Source organism: Nipponia nippon, unplaced genomic scaffold (assembly GCF_047370975.1).
Source record: "Nipponia nippon isolate SJK-2023a ecotype South Korea unplaced genomic scaffold, ASM4737097v1 scaffold_1, whole genome shotgun sequence".
NCBI classification, from domain to species: Eukaryota; Metazoa; Chordata; class Aves; order Pelecaniformes; family Threskiornithidae; genus Nipponia; species Nipponia nippon.
This window is the reverse complement of record NW_028262290.1, coordinates 35,301,876-35,329,854: the sequence shown is the minus strand read 5'-3', so window position 1 is coordinate 35,329,854 and position 27,979 is coordinate 35,301,876. Positions and strand designations below refer to the sequence as shown.

The 27,979-nt window shown below is 40.5% G+C and overlaps 1 protein-coding gene across 2 annotated transcripts; it reads left to right on the top strand.

Moving 5' to 3' along the window:
- The first annotated feature begins 323 nt into the window (after positions 1-323).
- Positions 324-27,180, top strand: RDH10 (retinol dehydrogenase 10). Of its 2 annotated transcripts, XM_087751546.1 has the most exons (7): positions 324-953; positions 1,451-1,689; positions 21,733-21,831; positions 23,221-23,366; positions 23,713-23,844; positions 25,775-25,927; positions 26,728-27,180. In XM_087751546.1, the coding sequence occupies exons 1-6, from the start codon at positions 662-664 to the stop codon at positions 25,896-25,898; spliced, it is 1,032 nt and encodes a 343-aa protein (XP_087607672.1). In that variant the 5' UTR covers positions 324-661; the 3' UTR covers positions 25,899-25,927; positions 26,728-27,180. The 2 variants fall into 2 exon arrangements, with proteins under 2 accessions (XP_087607672.1, XP_087607665.1); XM_087751539.1 differs by having other exon boundaries at positions 25,775-27,180.
- The last annotated feature ends 799 nt before the right edge of the window (positions 27,181-27,979 follow it).

Here is a 27,979-nt window from a genome sequence, read left to right as displayed (position 1 = left end):
CCGCACGGCCCCCGCCGGGAGGCGGGTTTCTGCCGGGCCCCGGCCGCTGTGAGCCGCCGGGATGCCCGCCTCTGGGCGGCGCGGAGCACCGGCCGGGCCCGTTCCCTCCGGGGCGAGGCCTGGCGCGGCCGCGGGGCCCGGCCCCGGCGGCGGGGCGGAGCGGGGCGAGGAGGGGCCGCGGCGGGGGCGGGGGTCCCGGGAATGCGGGGCGGGCTGGGCCGGCCCGGGGGAGGGCTGGGGAGCCCGGGGGAGGGGCCCGGCCGCCCGGCCCGCCCTATATAGGGGGCCGAGCGAGCAAGATGCTCACTGCCAGTAGCGGGGCCGCGGACTTGTGGGGACGGGGAGGCGGCGGGCGGGCGGGCAGGCAGGCAGCGCCGTGTCCGGGCTCCTTCCTTGGCGTGTGTGACTGAGGCAGGGCGCGGGGCCGCGGCGGCGCCCGGCTCCGAGTGCGAGCGGCGCGGAGAGAGGGGGAGCCCGGCCCCAGGCGGCGCAGCGGGACCCGCGGGAGCGGGGTCTCCCTCCCTGTCCCGGGCAGGGGCGGCCCCAGGTGGAGGAGCCGGGCGGCGAGGAGGAGCCGCCGCCCGCGTCCGTCCCCTCCGGCTCCGCGGGCGGCCGTGCCCGGGACGCGCGGGTGCCCCGTGCGCGGTCGGGGTCCGGCAGCATGAACATCCTGCTGGAGCTCTTCGTGGTGACTTTCAGAGTGCTGTGGGCTTTTGTGCTGGCCGCGGCCAAGTGGCTGGTGCGGCCCAAGGAGAAGAGCGTGGCGGGGCAGGTGTGCCTGATCACCGGAGCGGGCAGCGGCCTGGGCCGCCTCTTTGCCCTGGAGTTTGCCCGGCGCCGGGCGCTGCTGGTGCTGTGGGACATCAACACGCAGAGCAACGAGGAGACGGCGGGCATGGTGCGCCACATCTACCGGGAGATGGCCGAGGCGGCGGCCGCCGCCGCCCCCAGAGGTAAGCGGCGGCCTGCCGGGGCGGGCTGCCCGGGCTGTCCCGGCCCGGGCCCGGGCGCTGCCCTGCGCCTCTCACCTGCCCGGCCGCCGGCCCGGGGAGGAGGTAGACGAGGCTGGGTGCCTGGCGGGCTCCAGCCCGGAGCCGCTCTCACCTGCCGCAGGTGAGAGCGGCTACGGGCTGGAGCCCGCCGGGTGCGGGGGCTTGAAGCCCCCGTCAGTGCCCGGGCTCCACGTTGGCTCTGAGCAGAGAGACCTGCTTCGTGTGGCCTTGGACTCCAACAGCGGCTTTAAAACCGGCAGGTTTTTTTTTTAAACACTTTGGCAGCAATAGTAAATAGACGAGTCCTTGTGTACTGTGGTGACACCAAAGTAAATAGAAGTTTTACTGTAATGCAAATACGTTTGCTGTTTCCACTCGGCTACTTGTTTGAATGTCAAAATACAAGTAAGAACTTTATTTCCCCACCCCCCCCTTGTTCTCTTGTCTGTATTCCTTAGTACCTGGAGATGGAGAAAAAGATGCGCTGCTCCATTGCAACTTGCAGGTTTACACGTACACCTGTGATGTGGGCAAAAGAGAAAACGTCTACTCAACAGCTGAGAGGGTCCGCAAGGAGGTTGGCGAGGTGTCTGTCCTGGTTAACAATGCCGGTGTGGTCTCCGGGCACCATCTTCTGGAGTGTCCTGATGAGCTTATTGAGAGGACCATGATGGTTAACTGTCACGCACACTTCTGGGTAACCATAAGCTCCTTTCTGCTGCCCTTTTTGTCAGTTAATTTTGGGGAATTAACTGCTGTTGCTTAACTCTTGTCTCCTTGAGTTTTGTACTTGCTGTCTTTCATTTGCAAGCTCGCTACTTTGTGGTGGTTTCTTGTTTTTAACTTACTGTTCTGTTCAACAGGAATGGTAGGTATTAAAATTATTAACAAATAGTTGTAAATCGACTATATCTTCCTGGAATCCAGAGTTTCAAGTCTCATGCCCTTTTCTGTAGCCCTGGATATGAAATCCTCTGCAAGCATAACCTCTCAATCTGCTTAAAGGTTGTTACTGTTAATGAATGACTCTCAGCCTTCCTCCCGTAGTCTTCTGCCAGCATGTTAGCAGCTTTAAGATGCTGTTTTAATGATGGTTACAATAGCAAACTTGCACATTTCTGGAAAAAATACTTAAAACCCCTGCTGGAAATGTTGTTTGAATTGCCTTGGAGGCAAATTGTTCCTTTTGAAGGCTGGGAGAAAAGGCAAAAAAGATTTCGCAAGAAATCAAGCCAAGAACACTTTTTCAGGAATCCTGCGTATTTGTCCTCATAGCTTTCTCTGGGGGCTGCCAGTAGAAGTAAGAAGATCTTTAATATGATTTCTGGGGTGATATTGTCTCCATAACTAGCAGATGCTAATCAAGGAGAACAAGCTATGTGATCTTACTCTTTTTGTCTGTCTAAACCTTGTTTTCCTGTGTGGTTTATTTTTAAACCCACAGTAGTGTGGAGTTACATAAATTGGAGTGTCGAAGGAGGGCATGATGCACACTCGGGTTAGCATTAGCTGTCAGACTGAGCCCATTGTTAGTATTAAAACTGTTCTTTGGTCCTTCAAATAAGGTTATGAAATACACTTGCATAACAGTCAAAGGCTTAAGCAATCTGAAATATACTTCAACTTAAGCCTTCTTTGGCTAGTCTTACCTTTTCATTATAAAATCTTGTAAAATGCCTCATCTTCAAAACTTAGAAGGCCCTCCCAAACCAAACTTCTTTAACATGGAAGTGAAATGCTGTTTCATAACCCTAAAGGAGCCCCTGCAAATCTGCACTGTGGAACACTTAATGGCAGAGCAGTCTTTTTTCCAATGTATTGTAGAGCTTGCAGAGACAGTGCTTAAACTTCAGTGCACATGAGATAGTATGTTTAGAAACTATTTTAAACTCCAGAAGTATATTTTAAGGCAATTTGAAAAGTTCTGAGAAAGCTTATGACTTCTTACAACTGAGAGCTCTGTGTGTTCCCCTTCATAGAAGTTAAATTGATGCTTAAGCAAACAGAGATGTGCACTAAATTTAATGACTGTTATTGATGTGGTTTAAATGCCGAATTGACAAAGTTTCCAAGAACTCTAAATTATGACATCACCATGAATTAAAATATGGGAGGATCCTAAATTCTCCAGCTGTTCTTCCTTCAGGCCTAAGTCATACACTTATTTATAACATTGTTTCAGAGACCTTTTTAAAGCACCCTCTGTGTGTTCCGAGTCTCTCACAGTAATAGAAAACTAAACTTAGAGTTTAGTATTGCTATGATTGGGTTTCTGTAAGAGTTTCATTCATCTCTAAATGTTACATTGTGAAGTGACTTTAAAAAAAACCTACTCCAAGAAGGTATAGTTAGATCTGAACTGTGGAACTTCAGATCTTGGCTTAAGCTTCTGAGGAGCAGTCAACACCATATTTAATTGAAGATCTGTTCATATGTATACTTCCTGCAGATCCTGTGTCCTGCCTTGCTTTTCCTTCTATTTTTTGCTGTTGGCAAAGCTTTTTTCCTTGTCTTCCTCTTCATGATCCCAGAAAAGGTTGGCTTGACCAACAGTGGGTGGACTTCTATTAAAAGTAATAGTACTTAATTCATAAGAGATCATCTGAATCAGCTGATTTGAAGCCAACTTTTTTGATGCAAGTCAATGCTCACTTAAATAGAACAATGTGTCTAGATGTGTGAAGTCTTGTACAGCTAGTCTTTTCCATGTCAGCTAAACTGGTGGTCCAAAAGCAAAGCTAATACTCTGGAGCATTATGTAGGCTTTTAACTATTCTTGGAGGGTGTCTCGTCCAAAAAGCTGTAAATGGATTTTATAAAGACATGGATCTTCCATGTAATATTGCTTCAGTAGTTAAGTGTCTGCACTTTCTGGGTTTTTGTTGGTTTTTTAATGTGTAACAGGAAATTCTTCCTTATCCCTTGATCATTAATCAAGCCTTAGTGTGCTTTCTATATAAAAACCTAAAATGGGACTCTAGTACTGTCCCCTTGAAACATCTGAAATAAGATTGATTGCCTGGTGTCTGTGCAGAATGCAGGTGATCTGAGCTTGCTTTATGTTAGCAGCTACAATCTGAAGGCTGCCCAACTTCTGCAGTAGGCAGTGACATGAAAGTCTGTCACTGGTTTGCTGTTGTGACTCCAGCTGGGCTGTGTACCATATCACAAACTGGCAGTCAAGAGAGCCTTAGCAGCATGCCACAACCTAAACAGATGCTTTCCATTTTGCTGACATTCATGATTTGTGTAATGCTTCCTATGAGTGTTCTATATAAACATGTCACCACTGCATCATGTAGCAATTTCCACAGCATAAAATCCACTGCAGTATTAAAACCCTGTTATTTCATGCTGTGATAACTTGAATGCTTCTGATATTGAAAATGTAGGGACAAAATCCATTCCTGGTTTGAAACAAGCCAGCTCTGGTTTACTATAATTTGCAGATGCATAAAACTGTAGCAGGAGTGTAATGCTATCTTTCCTGCCAGTCTGTTGTAAGAATAATAACTTACTTGGCTGCATGTGTTAATTACTGGAATTGAACTTCTGCAGACTAGGAAATTTTCTTCCTGTGATATGTCAGGATTCAGATTTGAAAAATGTTAAATAGCAGTATAAGATAAAGCTGTTGCTTAATTAGCTTTAAGCAAATACAGAAATAACAGTTTTTCTTTCTTGTGGTTTTACAATAAAGCTTAAGTGAAGTATCAAAATAGTCTGTTTTAGGTCATGTAACTGTGTTTAAAACTGCTGCACAAACTCTTATTTCAGGACAGCCTGAGATTCTTGTACCTACTCTAACATTTTTTTTTCTGGAAGAATAATGCTATTGCTGGATAAGTAGGTATTAATATTGTGTATCAGCATAGTACCTGAGAAATCCTTCTAGATTTGGTCGTTGAATGGGACTCATGGAGGGGCAGGGGCAAGGCAATGATCAGGGTCTGTGAAGTTCTGTGACGTGAAGGTCCTTCTGTACAGCAGATCTTCAGTATTCAGCTCTGAGAGAAAAGTGATCTGTGTTTCCCTGTGAATGTGGATCATCTGAAACTTTCAGCTTAAAGCTCTCCTCCTAGAGGAGTTCTCTTCAACTTACCAAAAGGGGGAAGCAAAAGCATTCAGCTCCAGCTGTCATGTCTACTAAAAAAAAAATCCACATAGTGAGAGACTAGGGCCCAGAGTTTCAAGACTTGTATACTGCTGTCTTAACTGGAGTATTATGTTCATTCATTTACAAACTACTTGATTTTTGAAGTTATGCAGGTATATTTGTTTTTGTAGGAATTGAGCATATCTCTTAGGTGGCCTGACCTTAATACAGGAAAATGTAAAAACTGAGTAAAGAGGGAAATACTACTCAAGTAATTAAGGCGTTAATAAATAGTCTAAAAATTAAACTTAAATGTACCTTGAAAAGAAAGTTAATGGAGAGTTACTAAATCAAATACCTCTCTATGCAGCTGCTGTAGTTGTCAGTCTAATTAGACTGACAGGATTGCTAAAGCATTGCAAAATAAGTGGCTTAGTTATCTATAATGTATCAATACTTATGTATTGTTATTCCAGTCTCTTCAAGCTCCCCAGTGTTAAATAAAACTCACTTATGCCTATAGTTTGTTTATTTTAAATAGGGAAGTATTATACTTAGTGTGCACACTGAACCTTCTACAGAAGAAAAGATGGCTTAAGTTATGAAACTATACCATGCTGAGTCTTGTGGCCTGTTGGCATAGCAGTTTGATTTTTGTTTTCATCTCTACGATTCTAGTATCTACGATAAAATATAGACACAATATTCCACTTACAGGCCAGCTAGCTATATTTAGCATTTTGGATGAGTGGAATTAGCTGCTTTAATTTATTTTTTAATTTCATGATAATGTATCCCAAGATGCATAAATTTACTTACAAAGTTTAATCTACGAGTTCTTGACTTTTTTCTTTGAAAAATGAGTTGGATCAAGTTCAAGCAAAACATGTGCATGTGATCCAAAAAGTGTCATCAAAAATAACTCTTCCCTTGCAAAATCATTCCAGCTACATGCCACCAGTAAATTACCCTGGATAGCACATGTGTTTCATATACTGTGGTAGCATGCTGGGTAGTGAATATGAAAGAAAAAGCAGTCACACTCTTAGCTACGGAAATAGTCATATTAGTCGTACTTAAAACTTATAAGTGCTTTGGTATGGTTCTGCAGTTCATATGTTCTTGAGTTCATTTCTCAGGAAAATAGAAGGAAACTATCAATTGAGAAAATACTATCTTCCAGATGCACACTCTAGAAAACTGCACTTTCCCATTTTTTTGAAGGAGTATACTTAACACAAGTTTTAGAAAATAAATGGGTGGATATATATTTCTGGAGCTTGAGTGGGCACAAGACTACTGGCTCAGAGCTTCTCTCACAGATTTATTTTATGGTCTACGAGGAGCTTGTCTAGCATTGTGTCAAGCATAGTTGTCACCAGCAGGCAATCTTTAATTTTGTAACCTGTATCTTGCAATCTGTGTGTATCTGTAATCTAGCCTTGCAGTCACATTTTAGTTGTAGTGATTGTTTTAAAAAAAAAAATCATTTAAAGTTGGTTTTTTTTGTTTCAGTTTTCTGATTTTGGGGGGGGGGGGGGGTGCACCAAGCCAAACCATTTATTAGGTACCTGGATGTCTAAGCTTTGGCTATAGGAGTGATCTTATTGGTTTCAGAGTAAACATGGGTGAGGATAAAAATGACTCTTCGGACAACGTGCTCATCTGGAGAGTCAGCAAGCATAATTAAGATCCACCTACCGCCCCATCCCAATGTGCTTAGTCTTATGGAAAATGCCCCTTCATTTGCCTTGTGTAGGAATCACATGAATTCAAGCACTTCCTAATTGGGATTCCAGAGTGCTGCCCACCGACCTGTGATTGTTCCACAAGTTACTCAACTCTAGTCCCTGAGGTCCATTGAGGCTGTTCAGCCATGGTTCTCCATTGTCAACTGTATCTTGATGATAAATGAGTATTACATATCAAGGAGTCTGAACAAAACAGCTTATAGTGCTCTTGACTTGTTTAATTAGCACCACTTCTATCGGGGGAGTGGGGAAATCATATTGAAGATTCTTCGAGCATGTTACTCACAACACTGACCTTCCTACGTATACTTTCTGTGCTAGAGCATCTTGCTTGCACGGTGGAGAATGCTGACCTCTTTTGTTCAAATAGCAGCAGAATTCATGCATTTCCCTTCTATTTAATGATGTAAAGTATTTGATTTTCATCCCAGTCAGTTAACAAATGTGAAGTGACTGTTCAGAATGTTTTCCTTAAACTGTTTCAGTTACACCCTAGCTTTTGCGACAGCTTCTCTCAGGCATACTTTGGAAATTGATTTGCTGCGCCATTTGAAAGGTGCATGGATCTTAGACTCTCAAATGACAGAAAATAGAGATTCTCAGGTTGTGACCCATGGATTGTTTGTTGCCTGTAGGTCGGTGTCCAAGGTGGTAGCATAAGGTGTGATCAGTCTGTTACTTTCATGCGCTAAACTATAGGAAGCTTGAAGAGTTTAGGTGAAAGCAGTAATATATTTCACAGAAAAGCAATGTGAAAATTCCATTAAGGAAAGGGAAAGTTGTCCTGAAGCGAACATGCCAAAACTTCTCAAACCATTTGAAACATATTTGAAGTATTAATCAATTATTAGTGGCTTGCAATTCTACAGCTATCTAAATTTATTTTAGCTGGAGTTGCAGTATAGCTTGCAGAGGTAAGGCACTTGGGGTAATCTCACTCTTCAGTCTCCTGTGACTTTTTCTGATGCTCGGAGACTTGTCAGCAAACCATATGAATGCTTTCAGGATTGCTAATCTACTCTGAAAAAATGGTCCTGAATAAGCGATCAATGCGATGATTAAATTCCTGCTTCTTATGGAATGAGGTACATTGGCTGAATAAGCAAAAACTTTGCACTGGCTTTGGTCTGATATTATGCTGTTACTTGTGAAGGATTTGGGGAGACAGGAAAACCTTGGATGGAACGATAGTCTTTGCCAGCATGGTGCCTAACCTCGCTAGAAGTGGAGAGAGTGATTCTTCACTGTCTCAGTGAAATACTTGGTCTAAAAGATAATGTGTATGTCTGTCTTGTCCTGTGGAGGTTAGGAGAGCAATGGAGTTTAAAGTTCCAGATTCTTCTACGCCCTCAGACATATGATGTTAATTTTGGGGTTGTCCTATGCACGGCCAGGAGTTGGACTCGATGACCTTTGTGGGTCCCTTCCAAGTCAGGACATTCTGTGATTCTATCTACAAGTAACATCCACTTTTATTTTATGAAAAGCAGCTAAGTTAATGAGATCTCATTATGTTATTAACTTTGTGTAATAACCAAGCGACTATGGCAGACTTTTAGAAGACAAGCGTGTTCATGTGCTCCACTGCGGAGAAAAGCAATCCTAATTATAATGTGGCTAAGTGTCCTTCTAACCCAGTGTTTGCATCACTGCCTAAGACCTGTCTTAACTGATCTGTGTGGGTGAGCTCCTTTTCTGTAGCTCTCAGTGTCATCAATTACTCTGACTAGACAGGTTGAGGAAAGATGAATGTTATGTTTTCTAGCACCATCCCTGCCATTTTAGCACTGCACTTTTTAAACCTTTTCTACTTTTATCTTTATCAGATCCCAAGTATTATTCTTTCGCAATGCTTCTCATGCTTTGATTTTGCTTCTGGGTTTTTTTTTGGGGGGAAGGGAAGGTTTTTGTTATGTATCTCTAGTAGTAAACCTTTCCACAGTCCTCTGTATGTAAAAGCCAGAGCATCACTCTCTTGATAAACCTTACTTCCTTGACCTCTGAGGTTTTCTGGCTATTCACACTGATGGTAAAACTGAGTTACTGATACCTGTCTGTCTTTTGCGAAAAATGGTAGAGGTCTTTCAGCAAAGGCAAACTGAAGCTGATTTACATGCGATGCTATATGCTTTTGCCTGTGGTCTTTGGCTTCTTAGTCTGTTAAAAAAAAAGAAAGTCTTTCAAAATGCAGTTACAGTGTAGGTGAGTAGGCATAGACTTTGAGATTGGTAGAATCTCAGTTCCTGAGGTTTAGTTTGAAAGAAGATGTGTCACAAACGGGGGAGAGATTTACATCTGTGCTTACACTTCTGAATGAACACTTTGTTCTTGTAAATAATTATCTTAGTATAATGATTTATATGCCACTCAAATTAACATTTGACACGAGTGAGTTACCACAACTGGGATGGGAGGGCATGGTAGGCCAAGGAATGCCAAAACAGCTGTGGAGCCGAGGTGAGCGACTTGGTGTGAGCCTTTTGAAATTCAAGTTTGTTTGGCTGTGGAATTCTGCACCTAAATGTGCCCTGGTGCCGGTTGCTTCTGCCATCTGTTTGAACTTGTGTGACAGCTTCTCAAGCACTCCCTTTTCAGCGTTGGTTTGGAAAAGTGCTTGAGCGTATGCTTAAAAGTAACTTGTCCAAATTTTCTATTGACTTAGTATGAAACTACAACGCAGCTTAGTGGTGGCAAGCTGTCACATAGGATCTTGAATCTGCACCTTACCTTGCACTAGTTTTGGTATTCATCTGATCTTTGAGTGAGCCAGTTCAGCTCACTAACTTGTCTGGAGGGTGAGGAGGAAAGCCGTTAATTCTCTTGGCAAAGTTGATGAGTTTTTCTATTTAGAGACTAGAATCAGCTCATCGACATTTCAGACTTGCATTAGCTGGTGTATGGGGTGTGTGTGCTGGGGAAAGGGTGAGGAGGAATAGGATAAAACCACATAGCTGTGAACAGGACCTCTGTGGCTGTCTAATGAAACCTTATTCTTGGAGAGATTTTCTGGAATAGATTTACAGGCTCTAAATAGTTAAATAAATAGTCATAAATGGTTCCAAGCTATAGCAAATCCATCACTGTCATAAGTCTGAATGTAACAACTCGACTTCTAAAGAGATTGCAGTATTTTAATTACACACCATTAAAAACCCTCGGATAAAGGTAAGTTAGTTTTCTGAACACATCAAATAATGTTGTGTTAACAGCTCTAGCTTATTTGCCTTGCACTGATACTATGGTTGCTGTTGTGTACCGTCGAGAGAAATGATCTCTGTGCCTGCTTCACTGTTTGACTTCTCTGGAAATCAGTTGTACTAACACTGTTTGAATGTGGAAAAAACAGGCCAGAGCCATGTTTCAGCTTGTGGGAAATGAGCATAGTTTCCACAGGCAGGCAAAGGAAGTATCTCTCTGTCTTTGAAAACTCACCGCCAAGAAAGTGAGTAGTTTGGTGTTTGGTTAAAATGCCTGTGGAAGCAGAATCTTTGAAAATTGTATTAGCCACTGTTTTGGTCACTGTATTGGCTGGAGTTTTTCTGTCATTTTAGCCTTTGTGGGCTTATGAAGTGAAAGTTTACCTGCTAAGACTATTTTCTGCAGACCCTTTTTTGAGTGGGTGGGGAGAAGCACGAAACAGGAACGCCCTTTTAAAAACCTTTATTCTCCATGCATTTTAAAAATGTTACTTCTCATTCAGTGAGTTACTTTGTAGTAACTTGGAACCTTCTAGGGCCTTAGTGTTTCCTCAACAAACTTGAAGCTAATCTCCGTTCAACTATAATATCTTCTTAATTTTTCTGTTCCACTAAGTAAGACTGTTACATGAAAAGGGAAGCTTTCCTTATAATCTTGTTCCTCTTGTGAGATACTCAGGGCATAGTCACTTTCCTTTTTATAAAGTAATTGATTCAAAACAATGACTTAGTGACTGAGTTGGAGAGGATGAGTAAAGTGACTCAGCTTTCATCTGCATGCAAGTAGTATAGCAGTTGCAGTTCTATGGAGGTACTGGCCTTAAGGTATCTATAAAATGTGAGACAGTCTTTTTCTGTTTAGCCACTTCTTGAAAAGTCTGTTACATAAATCATAACATGAATGATGACTTCATATTTTCCGTAAGTAGTTCTGACAGTATGGTTCTCTAGTAATTTTTTGGAAACATGCAGACTAAAATACCAAGTTTTACTAAATATTCCAGAGGATGACTAAGTTTATGGCAAGCTGGAGAGATATGTGTATTTAAAAGTTGGATCGTGTTCTTGTTCACTGAACAGAGTATTCTGAGCTCTTATCTAACAGTTGTTGTAAAATGAATTTGTTATGTGGATTTTTCACTGACTCATAGGGGCATGTTTTCATTTTTGTCAAGATTATCAAATAGCTGGCAATAAATAACTGCTCTCCAAATGGTTGGACATTTGCTGCAAACTTGTGCTAACGAAGGTGAGGGACTAATGTGTTTGTTACACTAATGTCAACATAGCTCTGAAACACTACAAATCCTTTGACGCGGCCATTTGTCAGTATATAAACAAAGTAGAATTTCTAGTTGCTTGGCTTCAACAGAGCTTAAACCAGCTTTTGTGGAAAGGAGTAGCCAAGTGTTAACTTCTTACATCACTTGACCAGCAAACACTGAAGTAATTTCAAATTTGATGTTTAAATAAATACAAGTTAGGTCATCTTTACTGATAGGTCTGCCTGTGGAAGAATACAGGTTTGGTGGTGCTACCTGCTGGGACTATAACTTAAGTTCCTGCGTTTACAGGAGTGTAACTGGGCTGTCACAGCCATATTGGAGCTCTGTGTTAGTCTTGGGTGTAGGAAAGTGCAAATGCTGACATGGTAGATCTGAGCAGAAGGATTCACTTTCTTTAAACTGCATGTTACTTTTCAGTGGCTGCTGCCAACTGTGTAATACTTGCTTTAAATCGAATAGTAGTTGTGGTTTGGTAGCTATGATAGTCTGAGAGTATAATGAGATTAAAATTTGTGGAGAATAAATATCAACTTGTCTAATAAGATGCCTTTGGGCGGGAGGGAAGAGGTCAGCTTTTGAGCATGAGTACTTTGAAAGCTTCAGTTCTCATGCTTGGTTATGCCTTAAATTTGTGCCGGCTGGAGAAGTCTGCATGTATACATTTGTTCCCAAGTTCCACTTCAGTCTAGACTTATATCTTGCTTGTTTTGCAGCATAAGGCAGACTAAACACATAGCTGGGCCTCCAACAGCCCTCTTATCATGCCATCTTACCTACTACTCATCCTTCTTAGCTTTTAGATTAGTTTGGCATTTGAAATCCACAACAAACATTATTGGCAACTTATGTTCTGCACTTTTACATTGCTTAAGCAAAGATACTGTCTTTCTCCGTGTTCATTGCTAGCTGTCTAGAATCCAATATGATTACTCTGTCCAAGCTTTAAAAGCCATTAAAATTCAAAGCAGGCAGAATTGTCTGTGAGGGCTCAGAATACTCTAAGAAGCTGGCAAGGGAATGTCATTCCTGGAGGGCATCTAATAGCTGGGGGGGGGGATGGACAGACATCATTAGTTTTTGAAAACAGTATTGTATGTGTATGTTCTGGACTCAGCTGAAAATATGTTAATTCCACAAGAAATGCATTTAGGTGCTCTGCACTGCTTCATTGGACCCTCTCTCCAGCTGAAAGTACTTGAGGCCAAAGGAGAAGGAGAAATGGAAGTAGAACAGACACTGTCTCGGACAGAGCAGGATAATTTATTACAGGCAAGAGCTCCTATAGGGAGATACGGGAGAGAGATGGCAAAACTGGCATCCTTTCCAGTTAGTTAAAATTTTGTGTTGATAAACTTGCAGTTAACATAGGGACAGAGTGCAAGGTCTCTGCTGGCTTATGAACTTCTTCCTCTGTGAGAGGAAGAGTAATGGGCTGTTGAGCAGGGAGTTGGTATACTTGACTTAAGTGGAGAATCACAGAATGGTTGAGGTGGGAGGGGACCTCTGGAGGTCATCAGGTCCACCTGCCCTGCTCAAGCAGGGCCACATAGAGCCATGGCCCAGGACTGTGTCCAGGTGGCTTTTGAGTATCCCCAAGGATGGAGATTTCCACAGCCTCTCTGGGCAACCTGTGAGAAGGTGCTTCATTTTTCATAGACATATGAAATCAAAGATTTGCAAAAACTGGAGGGAAGAGGGCTACATATACAAACAGTAATTTAAACAATGATATATACTGCTGCATATATATGAAGCAGTTATACATCAAAAAAGTGATATCTGCAAGTACAGATGAAAGTACACAAGTTGGTGTGCATGTATGGTAGTATATATACAAGCATGTCCATTAAAGGCAGCTAGATGCTTCCACAAAAATGAGTGTTGGCATATAGTCTTTAGAAAGATCATACACTTTACAGGACAGGCCTGACATGTGAGGGTGGAAATAATTTAAAAAGCATGTAAATCCAAAATCTGTTTCCTCTTAGGAAGAAAGAATATAAAAATTCTCTGGACCAGAGATGGAGACTGCATACCAAAAACATAAAGGCTCTAACTTCCACTTGCTGTTATAGAAATAATAAGGGGGTAGTTGAGCTTGAATACCTGAACTTCTTCATGCCCAGAAAGCATATAAAGTAGTGGCCTCTCTAAATAGAAGTGAAACATTCTTAAGGAGAAATCAGGGCCACATTTGGCTGTGTTCTATGTACCTAAACCCCTGCCCTAGGTAAAGGTGCACTCAAAATCTAGAGTGATGCAATGGTGGGTAATGCAGAAAAGCTTTATGTAAGGCAACTGGGAGTTTGATTACCAGCAGACCACTGTAAACCTTAGGTAATGATACCTTTCCCACCTTGACTCTCAGGAAGAAAGTTTCTGAAGCAGAAATTGTATTACTTAGGTAGTGTTCTTGAGTACTTAACCTACACTTCAGAGAGGAGAACAAAGCCGTTTTCTACTCCAGTCTTAGTTACCCAATTTGGGGTAAGATCACAGGAAATGAAGTCCTTAAAAGAAAGGGGAGGGGCAGACAATGTAGTGACACGATAAGGCAACAGTAACAAAAGTTTCTGTTGCAATGTCCTTTCCTAAGCACTTTTCATATCCCACTCTCTGTACGCACAACCCTTTTTCAGCTAAGCCTTGTTAACAAACTATACAAAAGGCAATTTAGCTAGGCAATGTTCAGTTGCCCTAGGCATGGCATAATTAGTTCTAGTAGTAAAGAATGGAAATCAATGATTAATGTTTGGAAGATAACTAGTGGTATTAGTTTCCTGTGATTTTTTTTTTTAACAGCATTACTTATCTTATCTTTACTGTCTACCCATTGTAAACAGCTTTGTGGCACTAAGTTCTGACTAAGGAAACTACTTAACTCAGTTTCAGCTTTCTTCTGATATACTCAACATGAGTTGACTCCATGTAAGAGGAACCACTACAATAACTGAACCGTTCATGGGAAACAGTGGTAACTATTAGCATTGGAAATTGAAGAAATTTTGTAATTGGACCCTAAACATTACAAATGCTGAACAAGGTATTAATGTAAATATGGACTGTAGCATACTTGTTCTTTAGAAAATGGCATGACAGATGTTTGTTACTACTAACAAACACATTTACAAACTTCAGTAAATAAGGTTTAACCTAGTTTTGTACAACTTTGATGCTTCTCAGCTGATTAAGTATGTCTCTCGAGAAGCAAGGGATTTTATGTGTATGGATCGGTCATGAGGGTGGGGAAAACAGGAATGTTAATTACTAACATGAATTAATAATGAATGAAAAACCAAGCAAGTGATTCAAGTAATAGTTTTTACTTAGTGAAATGTTTACTTTTACTTAGTAAAATGTTTTTACTAATCTAAGACTTTATGCACTTCAAAACAGTATTTCATGCAGAGTTGGAGAGGAAAAAAAGATACTTACTTCTCTGTAAATCAAATACAGTTTTAAATTAACTGATGTTGCTTTTCATTGTGACTTAATTCTTCAGGGTTTTTACTTTGTTACCTTCATTTCTTAACCTGGGTAGATCTTATCTGTAGTTTCACTCTGTCTGCAAATGTAAGATATACAAAGTATTGGGGGGGGTGTGTGTGGCTTTGCTTCCTTGGTACTTGTCATCATTATAGACTCCTGTTTAAGTCTATCTTGTTCTTTCATGAGCTTCTGGTTGCAGGGCAACTGAAACATTATTACTGTGCATGTATGTTAAGCATTAACTGCTGTTGCAGTTCAATACTGAAGGAATCCCCATGGCCCCAAAACAGTGGGTTTTTATGTGAAGGACAAATAAAGCTTTAGTGAGAAATTGAAGGTTGTGTTGCCTGCCAGGAGCTAAATAACTAAGGGACTCCTTTTGAAATGAAATATTGGAAGGTCTAGCTTTTTTGTTTTGAACGCAGAGCCTGTTCAAGGCACACTTGAGGGCAATCCTTGAATAGTTTCCTTTCATGCTTTTAATACAGCTGTCTATGGAAGCTTGGCTTGAGGACATCATGTGTATCTCCTGATCCTTTTTGGTCCGAAAGGATCTGGGTAGATCCATCAACAATCCAGAGAAATCTCTGACTGACTTTTTTTAATTCATTACTTTAGGCAGATTGGGTAATTCTGGCCTATTTTTCATTATCGTTTCTTGAGAATAGAAACTGAAGATCAAAAATAGCACTAATTTCCACAGCTATTAAAATATTTACTTAGACAGTGGCTAATTATCCAGAAGAGGCCCAGCACTTCTTGAAAACAGTCAGGAGAGACATCTGAGCTCCTTTAAAGCACCGCTTTGGTCCCTTATGTTAGCAAGGTCAACAGTAGTTGTAGACTTCTGTCTGCCTTCTATGTTGAGCCTGTTACTGGCAGAGCCATATCCTTTGTGCTGTGCGGTCTCTAGTGTTCAACTCAGTACTTGGTGTTTTCATGTAGTCTCAGCACAGTTACTAATCTCACCTTAGCCTAACATTTTAGAGATGCTTGTAAAATGGAATTTAAGAAGGATGTGGAGATAATACAGGAAAAATAATTGAGATGATAGTGCAAGTGACAAGTAATTACTCCCAGTACTCATTGGAACCAAATAAAAAAGCTATAAGGGAAATAAATGGTTAAATCCAGGCTTGTAACTGCGTGCTTTGGTGCGTGAGAAGGCATTTTGGATATTATAGCCTCTAACTTGAATAAATTCTCCTTTGAGAGTTACACAGTTCTAGGGTATACTTTCAAGGCCTCTTCTAAAACTATTTGGCAATGGCTTTCACCGTAATCCTGTAAGTGAAGTTTTACCCTGTGTTTATAAAATGTATTTAAAGTGGTTATCTTCTGAAATAAGCTGGATGGTATGACTGTAGCTGAAAATAACTTCAGTCTATTTACTGATAAGATTGCCATGGGGTTTTTCTGCCTTTCAGGCACCTCTCTTTCCTTTTTAACATACAGTAGTGCATTACTACCCAGTTTGGACAAACCTACTTTAAGGCAATGCTGCCACAGCCTGTCTGCAGAAGAGTTAGAGGTGCTATTTCGTCAGACCGTTGTGCATTCCTTAGTTACTGGAACGGAAAGAGAAATTGGGGCATGTGGAAATCTCTGGATTTCATTCCATGGTGAAGTGAGTGGCCATGTGCTGTCCTGCACAGGAGTAGGAGAACCTGCAGTGTGTCCTGCTGTGGTCCATGAAGAATGGGAAGAAAAGAAGGCTGAATGTCCATGCTGAGGGGGAGAGAGGATATAATGTGTATTTTAGACAAAAACTTGGAACAACATTTTCTTGTCACCAGCTTTGTTGCTTCATGATAGTAGTTGTAGGATTAGCTAACATGCATGGCAGCAGTCTTTTACGATGTCTGGTACCTTGGTTCCCAGAGTTGTCTGAGTGAGTCCTTGACTAATCACACCAATTTTGCTTCTTGGGTACAGCCAAACAGTGTTTAACATGAAGACGAAACAATACATTTACCCAAATGTTGCACTCATTTGCACTGTTAGGCAGCTGTCCTGGCAGTCAGGAATAGCTGTAGCTTGGGAGGAAATGTCTGTTATACCAGTACACCACTGTTGTGGGTAACTATAGCAGTGTAAAAACTCACCTGTTTTGATCAACCCCAGAAGAATAACCATGATCCATTCTCCTTACCTGAAGGGGCTGTATGGAACATGAGCTGTTCCTTTGGCATAAAAGAATTTCTGCCTTACAGTAAAGCAGCTTGTTTAGGCCATCAAAATAGTTTAAAAGGGCTGTTGAACATTGACAGAGGGCAGAAAGTATGAAAAAAAAAAACAAAACTGTATTGAAAAAATAGAGACTTAAAGGAACTTACATGTTGGTACCTGTTTTATTTCTTTCTTTGATATAAAGACAACTCTCTAACTACGAGGTGGCACGTACTTTTCCACTTTGGTGTGCTTTTTGCATTCAGTATCCATTGTCTTGAGCTGCATACAGCTAACATTGTTTTCTGTGGATGCTTGCTTTCTACTTTAAGAATAATTAATCCAAAATTTAATTAAAAAATCACTTTCCCAAACACAGTATTTCTTCATATTCTCATTTGCTGTATTTAGACTAATTTGTCTTGACATTGCAGCTGTGCTGTTCTTTGTGTTGCACAATCTTTTGAGTTTTGTTTCATTAGGAATGGAACTAAAGAATTTGGGGAAGGGGAGGGAAGAAGTGCTAGACTGTTAGAAGTTAATTTGCCGTAAACCAAAATGTTGAGAACAGATTACGAAAGCTATGAAGTGACATGTAAATGCTTGTTCAGTTTCACACTTGTGAGAAATAAGTCATTAAAGCTGTGTGCACACAAAATAGATGTTTGGTTACAGCTACTGGGAATAGTTTGTTCTTACTGGTATATTCAGAAGCATAGAGAAAAATGCTTAGAAGATTAGGAATTGACCTCTATGCTCCAAAAAACTTAAAGATTAAACTAGCTCTGCTCTCTGTTCAGAACAGCTTCATATGTTCTATCTATCCTACCACATTGCTGTATCTAAACTATATTGTAGGTTAGAAAACACATGCAAAAAAAGCAGTATGCTTTGGAGGTTTTTCATTCTTAAAAAAAAAAAAAGCTAATTCTGAGTGAAGGGGATGCTTAACTTGAATTTCTTGATGTTGAACATTGTTCAACAATTTCTTTCATCCACTGTATTCTACTTACTGGTTTCTCCTCTTTCATCCACTGTATTCTACTTACTGGTTTCTCCTCAGTGTTGAAAAGTTTATGTTTGTCATTAATAAAAGACCCAGCTCTGACTTTAAGTACTTAAATGTTTTGGTTAAATGTCTTCCTCTGCAGCTGTGAGAGGTAAAACTGAAACCTAAAGGATCAAACCAGAAGGCAGATAGTTTGATTAAATCACTTGAGTTGATTTGAATTATTTTGGGGGCCTGGTTCGTGACCTCTAATGTCATGAACAATACCACATGTCTTGCTTGGTATCTTCTAATACTTTTTTTTTTTTTATGGAGGATTAGCATGTCCATGCATCAGCTCAGAAGACTAATGTGGGTTGTGCTACCTGTTCAGACAAACTCCAGATGGGAAGGCCACCCAGGAGGCATCTTGCCCCTGAATTGGTCAAACTCTTAACTAGTTTCTCAGCAGCACAACAGGCACACAGAAGACTTCAGGTCTGGTAGGCAGATGTAGCTGAAGCTGAAAGAAACTAGAAACAAGAAACTAGGTTGATCTGGTTTATGTAACAAGCAGAAAAACTGGGGACCAGAGTATGGAGGAAGCTGCTTTGGTCAAGGAAGTGGGCTGTGCCAGAAGCTTAGTAAGAACACTGATTTATTTGGGGATTGCTTATACCACGAAAGAGAATAACTTCACTTTGGGATTGTTTTTCCCAGCAAGAGGAGGCTGGGAGGAGCAGTGGGCAAGCCTTTACTCTGAGACTGGAAATGCATTTCCCCCATAGGGTGTGTCTGCCTCTGACAGTGCTTGTTTTCAAGTACTGACTTCCAGCTGTAGCAGATGGCTGGAGGATGGCAGCAACCGAGATGACTTTCTCTGTCATCCATTTAGCTGAGACGTTGATAGTTGACTACTCAGTTTTGTACATATGGTGGTTGTGCTATCTTTATATACAGCCTCAGCTTCAGGTTTTAAATGGATTTGTGGGATAATGTCCCATGACAAAGTACAGGGGCCTGTTGTTTCAGAACACTAAGGTCTCAGGCAAAGATTTCCATGAATTGCTAATTGTCTTCAGAGCAGAGTAGCTGCGTTTTTTTCCTATTTGGCTGTAAATGGCCTTTTAAGAGATTACTTACATGAAGTGACTGTAGTTCTGCTGCTGGGAGTTGTTCAGTCTACACTTGAGTTGCTGAAGACATCACCCAAAAGTGTCCTTAACGGGGTTTATTTGTCGTGTGCCAATTTCCTCTTGAGTGAAAAAGAGTTATTTTAGCCACAAGCTCTGAAAACTCAGTCTTTGTAATCTTTATGCTTTGAAGGAGTATAGTGTGGTTAAGACTGGGCTTTCTGAAATTTACTGCTCTGCAATTGCTCTGGTTATTTCCCGTGTGTGTGTGTGTGTATATATTTATATATATATATGTATGCTTGTGAAAATTCTCCTCTTCTTCAGCCATAGATAAATATAGACATTGATGGACACCTAGTTATAGTTCATCATACTCAAAGCAGAACAGCGTTATAGTAAAGCCAATACAAAAGCCAGTCCAACTAATCTTGGTGTACTTGCCTGTTGTTTATCTCTTGGAAGAAAACATTGATTCATGCCTTGAAAGTGGTAGGAAAAAACATTTGTTACTACTTCTTTCCCTTCTTTCTCTCCCCCAAGACAAACTCCAAGGTGAGTGCCCCTTCATTTCTGTAGTTGCTGTGGTTTTCAGCTAGAGCTTCAGTCTGCATTATCAAGCTTTCTGGCAATGAGAGGTGTCAATCAGTCATTCCAACGTGATGTGGAGAGATAACTGAGACGTAAGTGGAAACTGTTGATGGAGCTGACTAATGCTCTGGAGGGGAGTAGATCAGGACTGAGTTGGGAGCGTGGATCTCTTACAGGGATGGTGTGGAAGGTCAGGGCTAGTGTACACACCGTCGGCATTGGGGTGTGTAAGGCAGGCTGCAGATAAATAAAACACTGTAAAACTTCAGTGGGGTCCAAGCGAAGCCTCTTACCTTTTCAGATGGTGCTGCCCTGTGATGGCTGGGCTTTGTTGCCATGCAACATGGGAAGAGAGGCTGAAACTTGGTGTGCCTGGCACAGGTTAGTTTAACAGAGAACTAAGTTCTTATCTGAGGATCTATGTAAGAGGTTTAGAGATCCCTGCCATGAGGAAAGAAATAAATGCAAGGCAGCTTGCTCTCAGATTATTTTTTATAATTAGCTTTGTTATGCAGTTATGAGAGAATCTAGGAGTTGTACGAATCAACAGTAGAAAAGGCAAGGAGTCAGGAGGTCTGTTAATCTTCTATCATCTGCCAGCTGTCCAGTGAAAACACTCTTTTGTGTGGTGTTAGGAGGTCTGGATTAGTCATTTAACACCTGCAGGCAAAAACGTTGTACAAGAACATGTGAAAATCATTAGAGCAAAACTGTCCTGACGTCTGTGATTGGAAAATGCAGACAGCATAAGAATGGAATTAGATGGATTCAGCTGTAGCTTGCACGTCTTTTTAAGAATGCAGTTGACACAACTCGGACCAACAATTAAGGAAGTAGCAAATACTTCAGGGGCATTTGCATGCTCTGGGTTTGTATCCAAATTACATGGGAAGACCAGGTTTCTGGGAGGATTAAGCATTCATGGTGCTGAGTAAATTAGAATAGAATAATAGCTCTGTCATGTACAGATTTATATATTAACTAGGCATGTTTGTGTTTAAAAAGCATTGTCTGAAGTTCTTTGGCAATTTAAAAGTGATCTCATACAGTACACTGACATCCTAGAAGCTGGAGTAAATCATAACTATGCATACCATTTTACTACTTCATTGATTTTTTTAGCGTATATGGTGCTCTGCTTAATACTTAAAAAAGGAAAGTGTTGAGTCAGCTTCAGAAAACATATGTGACAAAGGTAGGTATTCTAGCAGAGGTGATCTAGCAAATGCCTTCAATTTATTGCTTAAAACTTAATTTTTTAAAGGTGTTAACTCTGACTTGTGTTTTTAAACAGAAACAAACTTTGTTATAATCAAAGCATAAAAATTGGAGGTTAAAATCAAAGCTTCATCTTGAGACTTGCTTTTGGTTTATTTTATTTATTTTGAAACTCTTAAGGAATTGATAATAGAAACTTGTCTTTTTAGTTAGAACAAAGCTTATGGATACTAAGAAAGATGAAAAGTAATTTAGACTAGCAGATGTTTACTATATTTTATATGTAAAAAGTAACATCAGCCAAAACTCTGCCTCAAGTATTTCTTTTAATGTAAAATGCCCAAGATGATAAGTTAATTGGATAAAACTAACCATATCTAACTTCCAAAACATGCTGTCAATAATTAGAACTGATAATCGGCACTGGTCTTAACGCAGATGTGCTGGATGGCGTAATTAAACACTTTGCATTCCTTTTTATGTCTTAAAAAAAAATGACTTCCATTTTAGGGTCAAATTATCTCCTTCTGATAACTAGTCTCTTGCAGAAAAATAAACATGTCTGAGCTCAATTGATCCTTTAACCTTAGGATTTCTGGAGATATAATCCTTGCTGCCTTGCTGTCTGAATTCACAAACAAGCTGTAGATTTTCTGTTGGCATTTTTGACAAACTCAGAAGTTCAAAACCTGTACAGTGATCTTACTTTTAAATTCTTGATAATAAACTGAGATAGAGGTTTTGAACACTTATTGCTTATGTAGTATGTTCATGGCGTGGTTTTTTATTTTGGGTTTTGGTTTTTTTTTTTTTTCTTTGTAGACCACTAAAGCATTCCTTCCCAAGATGCTGGAAATGAATCATGGACACATTGTGACAGTTGCAAGTTCCTTGGGATTGTTCAGCACTGCTGGAGTGGAGGTTTGTTAGACTATGATTAACAATAAATTTGGCACTTCTTGCTTAGGATAAGCTTTTTTGTATTATCAGCTAGAGAAAATAAAGCCAAATCTTCAAAGATACTTGGAAGCTATGGTACTGAGTACCATATCAACACATGGCTCCCTGTGAGTGGGATCCGCAGGACTCAGGCAGCTACTTACTTTGCAGGTGGACTTGCCACTTAGAGTCAAAGCCTAGGACAGCTAAGGATTTCAGAATGCTAAATGATCTTAAATTACCTGATATAAATTTAGGAACCTGAAAGGTGCCCACCTACCTACTCCTGTCAAGATCTTCAGTGCTAAGCTTGAAGCCAAAGGCAAGGATTTTCAAAAGTAATGTTTTCTATTTCCTGTTTCTGTGAGGAAATATCTGCCAGCTTTCCTTCCAGAATGTGTCTCACATGCTTTACTAGGCTCCCAATTATATAAGCGTTAGGTTGTCTAGTTGCTAGCAGCTATTCAAGAACAGCAGTTTGTGAGACTTGTTTGGTACATAAAACTAGGTTAGGATTAGAGCCTATTATCTTGCTTTTTGGGTCATTAGCACAAATGCAAGTGTGAACAAAAAGCATTTAGTTAGTGAAAATGAATTAATGTGTCTAACAGAATAATGGTCATATTACTCCATAAGCACAGGCTTCTTTGCATATAGGTAAGGCTTAGTCCAGGACCTTAAACTGCAGTGTTTCATAACAGAAATGAATGAAGCTGGTATAAGTTAAGGCTTTTTAGAATATTTACTGCCTTGAGAAAACTACAAAGGATTTCCTGGACTGTGGGTGTGACCACCAGCAGAGGTGGACACATCCAGCGGAAAACTTGAATGCTTCTGCTGTCTAAGCAATTATTTTTTAATGTTGCCAAACTTAGTATTTTTATGAGGTATATGAGCTATGTCCTCTTCTGAAAATTAAATAATACATTCAAATCTCCATTACATCTTCTGTTGAAACTAACCTTAAAAATAAAGCATTTAAGATCTTTACACATATGCCCTGCCAACTCTCCAAGCTTTTTCAAATCTGACCCAAGGTAGTATTAGGTATCTCAGTCCTTTGTTGTAATGTTTAATATTCAGCAAACTGGTAACTGGAGCAACTTGCCATGTGAGCCTGCCTGATTCAAAGACTTGAATCCAAGGTAATATCCTCCTACAGGCAGATTTCCTGCTTTCATGATTCTGTGCTAATTGCCTCAAAAGTAAAGTGATAAATAAGTTGATGTGGTGCTCTATTCAGTGGGTGTCTTTTGTTGTTGCTTTGAAAATCTGTGCAGAATCACCTCAGATATGCTTTGGCTTTGAACGTGATTTGTATTTGTCCTTTTTAAGTTGCCTCTTTTTTTGCCTTGTTCATTGCTAACACAGGATTACTGCGCCAGCAAATTTGGAGCTGTAGGTTTCCATGAGTCTTTGAGCCATGAATTGAAGGCTGCTGAAAAGGACGGAATCAAAACAACTTTAGTCTGCCCTTATCTTGTAGATACAGGAATGTTCAGAGGGTGCAGGATCAGGTGAGTAAAATTCTTCTTCTGCCCTGTGTTTGTGGTGTCATAAAAGTACTTGAAGGTAGCTAAACTGCTACTGTAAAAATATTAAAATAAGTATTGTCTCTGCTTTAATATATGTTAGTGGGATCTGTAATCCTGACTCAAAAAAGGGACTTTCTGAAATTCAGTGAGTATCTTCTGTCCTTTTGTGCTTAGGCAACACAAGTCTTTGTAACTGAACAGTGAATATAAAAAAATTGAAGTCTTTGTCCCTGCTGAGGCATTCCAAAGAAAGTGAGTTAATGAACTCTTCACTGAGGTCTGCAGTCCTTTGTGTATCTTATTAATCTGTCTTAATCAAATATTTCAGAAAAGAAATTGAGCCTTTCCTTCCACCCTTGAAACCAGAATACTGTGTGAAGCAGGCTATGAGAGCTATCCTTACAGACCAGCCAATGATATGCACGCCTCGCCTCATGTATATGGTCACCTTCATGAAAAGGTAAGAGCTGAAATGCCAGTTCATTGGCAGTACAATCTACAGAATACTAGTAAAATAGATGAGTCCACTTTCTGGATATAAACACTCTCCCACCCACACAGGCCATAGGTGCTGTTTTGTTAGAATTCATAAGTCTCTCTCTTGGCTTGCATGAGTGTAGGTTGCTTGCTTGGGAAGCTCCATAAAACGGAGATCCTGTGTATTATGCATCCTTGTTTTATGCTCCTGGTATCTTCCATTCTCCTTAGATTTCTATTTCCTTTTCAACAGACTTTTCTTTCCATTGTTTGGGCTCCTCTTTAGGAATGGGGCATGAGGCAGCTTCCAGCAAAGGAACCTCTAGCTGTTTGTCTCTAGAACCAGTGTGTAGGAGGCCCTGCCTGCAGATTCTCTAGGACTTGCACAGATATGGTAGATAAACTGAAAATCTGCACATTCAGAACCAATTTTCAGAGTCTAAGTTTGGAGGAGGGGCTATTTAAAGGAATTACCTCCTTTGTCCTGTCTAATGCACTACAGGTTTTAGATGGGAACTCTGTTTAATCTGTAACCAGGCTGACATTTCAATGGTGCAGGGTAAATCAGCAGTTGGCTCAGTTCCACTGCGGGAACATCACTTGCATTCTAGTTTATAGAGAACAGCTTCACAGCTGTCTGTCATTTTTTTTTATTTTTTTTTAAAAACTGTAGTGTGTAGGAGGAACCTTTAAAATACAGCATTGTCTTATTTTCCTTCCGCAAGGGATGGTTGAAACAGAACCTTGGTGATTTTTATTCTGCTTACAAGGCAGTGGTTCTCCTCTGTCTCAAGTCTCTCGTGGTAGACAGGATCGCCAAAGACTAGAGGAGCCTTAAACGCTCACCTGTTTCCTGGAAGAGAGTATGTATGTGTCTCTTCTGCCAACAAATCAAGGCCACTGTCAGCATCTTTAAGAACTAGCTCCTTCAACCAGAAGCTCAGAGAGTGCTTCAGTGCTTTCTGCACGAGCAGTGCCTTATGCAGCAACAGTCACATCAAAGGCCCTTTGGGTTGCCTTGCTTCAACACTTTAGCTTCCAACAGGGAGATCAAAGCTTCCATATAATCCATGCCCCAGGCAGCAGCACTTAGATCAAAGGCCCTCCAGTGGCTACTGCACAAGCAGTACTACTGGCGGGGAGGACACCTGTACCAGTGACATCTACTTCTCAGTGCTTCAGTGGTCATTACTCCTAATGGCTAGATTCCGTGCATTGCTTTCCACTGAATGAGTGTCTGCCACTATTTCCAGGGGCTGAGGAAATCCCATCTTCACTACAGCCCCTGAGTATTATACTTGAAATAAAGGTAATATTTTGTGGATGTGGGAAGGGGAGGGTCTGTAGCCCGGTATCCATCACATAGTCACCTCTTGGAATTTTATCTGGAGGGGGAAAAAGGAAATTGCTCTCTTTACTTCAGACCACCTCTCTTTTTGAGGATGGATGATTGAGTTTAGAATAAGTCCAGGTTGTTAGACATCTGGTGATCAAAGAATGGCATTAACTAACACTAATCCCACATTAAAGAATATCTTAAATGTCTGATGACCTCTGCTGATGTGGCTTTGAGCAGATGCTTTGCTTTTAGTAGGCCTTCGGCGATGCCCTTACCCTCCCCCCGCTTTAAAACAAGCTATCACACTGCTTGTGAAGAAGCAGCAGGAAATCTGGTCTAAGCTGGAGGCCTGCGAATAAGTAGCTTCTTCCTCCTTTCTGCTTGCCTGTGTGGCTGGGACTCTAGAATTTCAATTTTCTCTCTAAGTGTCCCTGTGAAATAAAAATCCTTTAAGTCTGTTAGGAAGCCTCTCCAATAGGTATTATGTTGCTTTTAAGGAGACCAAGTGCATAGTGTAAGCAGAGATTTTGTTTTATGCTGTCTTCTAACAGTTTTGTAACGTTTTTTTTCACAGTATTCTGCCCTTTGAAGCAGTTGTATGCATGTACCGGTTTTTGGGAGCAGACAAATGTATGTACCCTTTCATCGCTCAAAGGAAACAGGCTACAAACAACAATGAAGCAAAAAATGGAATTTAACACTGTTTTGGATGGACTAACATTTAGAGGTGAATACGATAATGTTACATGACTGAATTGCGAAGTGCACTTGCATCTAACAGATGCAAATGTCAACATCTTACTGTGGCATTCTCTTGAGTCCTAAACCTGTGTATTGAACTCTAAAAATCAATGTTTTTTTTTATATACTGTAAATAAAACTGACTAGAGTACTTGGAAAATGTGATAGGTAAGCAAAGTGAATTTACAATGTAGCTGCCACCGTTGTCCTTTAGAATATCACTGTATGTACAGTAAAATAGTCATACTACTTCTTGTAGAGATGCACTGTGTGATATCTCTTCCTCAGCCTGCCAAGGTTTATAAGAGCTGTCGCCAACTAGAAGATGCAGTGTTTCGGAAATTGTTTGTCTTTCCCTATGTTATTTGGGAAGGGGGAGGGAAATATTGAGATTTAAGCTACTGCTCATGACCTTTTTGGCAAATTCAAGGACAGTTTCTGAATGCGTCTCTTCACTTGTTCACCCAAGCTCTCTAAAGGACACATGGCCAAATTGTGGTGTAATTCTCTTTTGTAGCAATTGTGTGTGTTCTATTTAAACAAAGATAAAAAGAAATTTGTAAATCTCTGACGATTCAAAGGCAAGTGAATGTCTCAAATACTCTCAGAGCAAACTTGTACTGGGCATCTGGTTTTCTAGGAATGCAGTCAGTGATTTAAACTGACTTTTTTCAAGTCACTTGATTTGAAATATGCTCTGTTCTGTTTCCCTCTATATGTCAGAGTCCAATCTAATATTATGGACTATGTGTTTCTTTTCTTCCTCCTCATTCTTACTTCCGACAGAGTTCTCCCACCCCCTGAGGAAGCTGTTGTATTAAATTTCTGTAACTGGACTTGCGCCTAAAAGACAAAGCAACTCAGCTGAGATACAAACTGTTTATGTAAGTGCTGGTCATACGCCAATTATTAGCAAAGAAAAAATAGAATAACGCCTGATGCAACTCTACATGCGGAATATGGAAGGGTGTAAAGATTTTTTTGAGTTGTACTCACATTGTTGAACAGCAAATGACGTTTTTACAGTATTTTTTGTAAAGCGAACAATTTTGTGCCTTGAATAATTTGGTAATCTGTATTAGTGAAGCATTGTAAAAATGAACTTCTACCTCTGTATCTTAATGTATACCATCCACTTGTAAACTACTATCGGGCAAATTGTGATTACTTTTTTAGAATGTCTTGTTAAATAGTGACCAATGCCTGTGGTTATTAAAGTGAGCCACCTTTTCCTTAAAACAGTGGTTGCAATGCTTCCTTGAAAGACTAAACTAATGCAAACTACTTGTGCCTGTTCCGTAGCTCTTTAGTATCAACACAGTTCAAATATTTATTGCTCAGTTCCTGTATCCACTTTGTCAGCTACATGGTTTACAGAGTAGCCTCTTAAGTCTATCAATAAGTACTGTGAAATTAGGCTTTAGGAGCTGACAGTTTTCTCTAGTTTCTAAACTCATCGATAAAGTAACCGGTCAAAGAGCTTTTGAAGAATATTCATTTTGGTTTTCTATGGATCTTTTAGATCCACATAAAAATGACCTGGTGTGGATGCAGTTTTAATGAATTAGCAAGGAAATGTAGTTTCAGCACGGCTGCAGTTATTACTGAATATATGTATATATATCTATCTCACACACACAAAAAAAATGGTATCTGTGTGGAGAATAGTGTTGTTAACTAAGCTTGTTTAGAAATTAATCTAAAGTAGAAGAAACTGTTTACATTAACCCTTAGTCCAAATTCCATGCTCTTTTGAAAAAGCCTCTTAATGACTTCCCCAGGGCCAAATTAACTCCCATGTTCTTACAGCAAAGGCACTAAGAGCAAGTACAGCAAATTTCATTCTATTACATAGCATCATTTTAATACACATTTATTTTTCAAAGATGTGTCAATCTATATTGCTGTCTCAGACTAAAAAGCGACTTTTAAAGTTTGATATATTCATACTCAAGACACTTATTAGCCTGACGGAAAAGGAAGAATAAGCGGCTGACCAGTAATATCAAGTTTCTGTAAAGCATCGTGCCAATTTACA